Below are 4,463 nucleotides of genomic sequence, written 5' to 3'. Positions count from 1 at the left end.
AAAAAAAAAAAAAAAAAAAAAAAAAAGTATAAACAAAGTTAAGTTACTTTCCAATATGGAGGCATCACTTTTAGGGAATTTCTTAGTAAGAGTTTTGTTAGATTTACTTTCCATTGTGTTATGTTGCTGGTACACACCACATGATGGTCCAACAAACAAATGGTTTTATTATTGTATGAAAGCATTAAAGTGACTGTCATTTGCCATTTAAACACCTGATCAAGTGGCATTTGATCAAAGGTTATTAGGAGCTAACATTTTTTCCTAAATTTTAACACATAATAAAGCCATTTTCGTTAGAACCTTGCTACCCAGTGCTGGAGGAAATTTCACTCATGCGAGGCAAAGCATCTTCTAACATAACAGTCACTTTAAAATAGGAAGTTTTCCTTTTCAGGGTCTTGCCTAACCAACAAACACACACAAAAGGGAATGCACATAGCGATATAGATTGACTTTGTGTACCCACCCAAAGCTCATGTTGATTGTGATCCCAAATGTTGGAGGTGGGGCCTGGTGGGAGGTGATTGGGTCATGGGGGTGGTTTCTAATGGTCTAGCATCATCCCCCTGGTGCTATCTCTTGAGAACTCACGAGATATGGTTGTTTAAAAGTGTGTAGCACCTCCCCTTTCGCTCTCTTCCTCTTGCTCCTGCCATGTGAGATGTGCTACATTTGCCTTCACCTCCCACCATGACTGGAAGTTTCCACAGGCCTCCCCAGCCATGCCTGCTGCACAGCCTGCAGGATCAGCTAAATCTCTTTTCTTTATAAAGGACCCAGTCTCTAGTAGTTCTTTATAGCAGTGTGAAAACGAACTATAACAATATAATAATGTCTCTTCAGAGGAGGTCTAGAGATCACATTCATAAAAATCGATTCACATTTAGCAACTTATATAATTTATATTTACTATTTGAAAGAAATGGTCATGGCCTGGTGCGGTGGCTCACGCCTGTAATCCCAGCACTTCGGGAGGCCGAGGCGGGTAGATTACGTGAGGTCAGGAGTTCGAGACCAGCCTGACCAACATGGAGAAACCTCATCTCTACTGAAATACAAAATCAGCTGCGTGTGGTGGCACATGCCTGTAATCCCAGCTACTTGGGAGGCTGAGGCAGAATTGCTTGAACCCAGGAGGCAGAGGTTGCAGTGAGCTGAGAATGCGCCATTGCACTCCAGCCTGCCTGGGCAACAAGAGCGAAACTCCATCTCAAAAAAAAAAAAAAAAAGAAGTGGTCATTATAACCACTCAGATTGTTACGTATCTGGTGTCAGTTACCCAAACTACACTACATATAATAAAGGCAATCAAAAGAAAAACAATAATCATATTAACATGGTAATTTCCATACAATGGTACCACTAAAAAGCCTAGATTTTGCCTTGAAAGTGTGTTAATTTAAGCTAAAAGTTTGATTTAGCTCAGTTTCCTAACTGTCGTCCTGTTTTTCACATCTGGCTTTCTACACTGCCCAATTTCCCAAGCACGTATCTGTTGGAAAGGGTTGGGAAACACATTGTTCAAGGAGAGGGTTTCTCTTTTCTTTCTTTCTTTTTTCTTCCTAGTAACAAAGGTTAAAATTTTAAGACTGTCAAATAAGGGACCTCTTACCCTTTAACACGTGTTAAAATAGAAAGAACTGGGAGAGTGATGTTACAGGGTTATGGGGTGAGTCTTCATCTCAGTTCTCTGCCTGACCCGAGCAGGCATCCAGTGCAGGACAATTTCCTTTTTCCCCACAGTGACCCAACCATACAACACAGGTGCAACTCACAACCCAAAACAGGATTTTAGTCAGAGTCACGCTTGCTTGGCACCAGCACACTATGAACTTCTATAATGCCTTCAAGATGACCAGAGCCACATGAGGAGTTAATACAGATCAAGCAATTTATAGAGATGATATGGGATGAAAGGATGATTTACAGCAGGTCACAGTAGAGAATTCAGGGAAACAAATGCACATATTCACACAATTATTAAAATCTATTTTTATTTTTTTGAGACAGGGTGTTGCTCAGGGTGGAGTACAGTGAATGGTGTGATTGCAGCTCATTGCAACCTTGACCTCCATGGGCTCAGGTGATTCTCCCACCTCGAAAACTTATTATTGCACCATTAGGAGGCAGTGGTTCTCAAGGTACGGTCCTCAAGTCACCGGCATCAGCAATATCTGAGAACTTGCCAAAAATGGAGGTTTTAAATGTCCCAATTCAAACCTTCTGAATCGGAAACTTGGGGGTGGGGCCTAGGAATCTCTTTTAACAGTCCTCCAGATGATTCTCACACACTCTAAAGTTTAAAAACCATGAACTATTCCATTATTAAAACATTATATTGGCTGGGCGCAGTGGCTCAAGCCTGTAATCCCAGCACTTTGGGAGGCCGAGACGGGCGGATCACGAGGTCAGGAGATCGAGACCATCCTGGCTAATACGGTGAAACCCCGTCTCTACTAAAAAATACAAATAACTAGCCGGGCGAGGTGGCGGGCGCCTGTAGTCCCAGCTACTCGGGAGGCTGAGGCAGGAGAATGGTGTGAACCCGGGAGGCGGAGCTTGCAGTGAGCTGAGATCCGGCCACTGCACTCCAGCCCAGACGACAGAGGGAGACTCCGTCTCAAAAAAACCCCAATAAACAAAAAAACAAAAAAAAAAATTATATTATCAAGTATACCTTAAATTATAATAAAAAGTTAAATATGTAATGGTATTGGAAAACGAAAAATTCATTTTATCCCTCTGAAACATTCAATTCAACACAAATGATGTGTAGATAAAACAAATCTATCTTTTCATTGACATTACTTTCTAAACATGCTGCTGAGTTTTAACATGTAAAATAACTTAAACCTCATAATTCTAATCAGAAATCATAATTCTAATCAGAAGCAAATCATCATCTCTACAACTCATATACAAAAAGTTATAAACAGTAGAGGTAAGGAGCTCAGTACATATTAGCTGCCAAGGTGGGAACTTCTGGCCTCCAAGCCTGTGTGAGAGAGGAGGGGAGTGGAGGACAGTGGTATTTCTCTCTTTTGGTGTGGGATGGAGCAGGCGAGCCTTGCCCCACAGCAAGGGAAGTGACCTGCCACTGCACCAGGGGTGCACAGGTAGGCTTCTCGTACCTCCCCAGTACACCAATCTGGATTAAAACCACCACAAAGTGTAGCTTTACTGCTTCAAGTGAGAATGAAGACAGAGGTAACTATGGGTGGGCCCAAGGTCTCTGCAAGGCAGTAAGAAACCCATGGCAGGGATGACAAGCAGGACTGAGCTCAAGGTCAAGAGCACTAGCAGATGTGGGGCCACTTCTCTCCAAAGGTTTCAGAAAAGCCCATATTCTTTTTCTCTGGGACTGGCACTAACTAGCTCCTGAGAATAAGGGAAGTCACACCTAACCTCTATACTCCTCAGTTGCTTTAGGTGACCAGGGCCATAGAAAGTTTTAGGTCTGCTCCAGTTCTAAGATTTTACCATTTATTAAGACAGGGTCTTGCTCTGGGTTTAAAATCTTACTATTAAATATCAGGGAATAACCAGTATTAACACACACAACCCCTCACCCCCAACCCACGTACATACGCATGGGGACTGATACCCTAGTTGAGTCATTCAAAGTTATTTTTACACAGCTAGATCTAATACCAGACTACAGTCACATGTGAACCATGCTTCATGGTGCTATGTGGACACACACATTCTTAGGGCCTTGAACTGTACTTTGACAAAACTTCACCCCACCTGCAAGAAAGCATCCTCCCTCCTCTCCATATTTATTGGAAGGGTTTTTGTTTGTTTCTTCCATCTGATAAGAAAACATAACATCCTTTAAAAAAAAGTAATGATAAGGAGGTGCATAGGTAAGCAAACTCACGTAAGCCTTATCGCCTGAAAGCACTATAGGCATGTAAGACATGAACTGGAGACGAACCTCTTTCCTGTGGCATTGGTGACTGGCTCAAGGCGGGATGGGAACTGGATTCTGACTGGCTCCCGGGTGGCTGCGGAGGCATCTGACTACCTGTAAAACACAGGAGGGAAAGTGGAGATGGGGGAACCCTTTGCATTAACAGTGCAGTCATGCAAAACCAAGACATAGCTACATTTAATTTTTATGATCACAAAAGATACAGCCCCATTAAAAAAAGACATAGCTCAGAGTGTAATAGTTCATCTTTTCCCTGGGAAACAAAGAGAAACATGAATAAACATATTTAGCTACACACCTGCTGAAAAGCTGTTACTGAATGAGTTCCTAAACTCATACATGAATCAATCTGTAGCTGAAATTTCTTGACACACACTTCTTCAAGGCATTTCAGAAAATGTAGGGCCAAACTCATCTTCCTGACTCTTACGTGAGCTTCCAGGTGGGCAGGCATGCAGAGTGGCCGACAATCACTCATGGTAATATCCAATCAATACAGTAATATCAATAGACTTCTAAAAAATCT

General features: G+C 42.2%; 1 protein-coding gene across 4 annotated transcripts in view; it reads right to left on the bottom strand.

Moving 5' to 3' along the window:
* ARID1B (AT-rich interaction domain 1B) overlaps positions 1 to 4,043 on the bottom strand; it is a 103,364-nt gene extending 99,321 nt beyond the window's left edge. For 2 of the 4 annotated variants that reach the window (XM_017892384.1, XM_017892386.1), the window contains exon 1: positions 3,941 to 4,043. In XM_017892384.1, coding sequence (XP_017747873.1) covers positions 3,941 to 4,022 — 82 coding nt within the window. In that variant the 5' untranslated portion in view covers positions 4,023 to 4,043. The remainder of the gene's footprint in view (positions 1 to 3,940) is intronic. The other 2 variants (XM_017892383.1, XM_017892385.1) reach the window with 1 other exon arrangement.
* Between the last annotated feature and the right edge of the window lie 420 nt (positions 4,044 to 4,463).

This window comes from Rhinopithecus bieti, unplaced genomic scaffold (genome assembly GCF_001698545.2).
Source record: "Rhinopithecus bieti isolate Rb0 unplaced genomic scaffold, ASM169854v2 scaffold_20098, whole genome shotgun sequence".
In the NCBI taxonomy this organism is placed as follows: domain Eukaryota; kingdom Metazoa; phylum Chordata; class Mammalia; order Primates; family Cercopithecidae; genus Rhinopithecus; species Rhinopithecus bieti.
The sequence above is the reverse complement of the archived record's forward strand: the minus strand, read 5'-3'. Positions and strand labels throughout refer to the sequence as shown.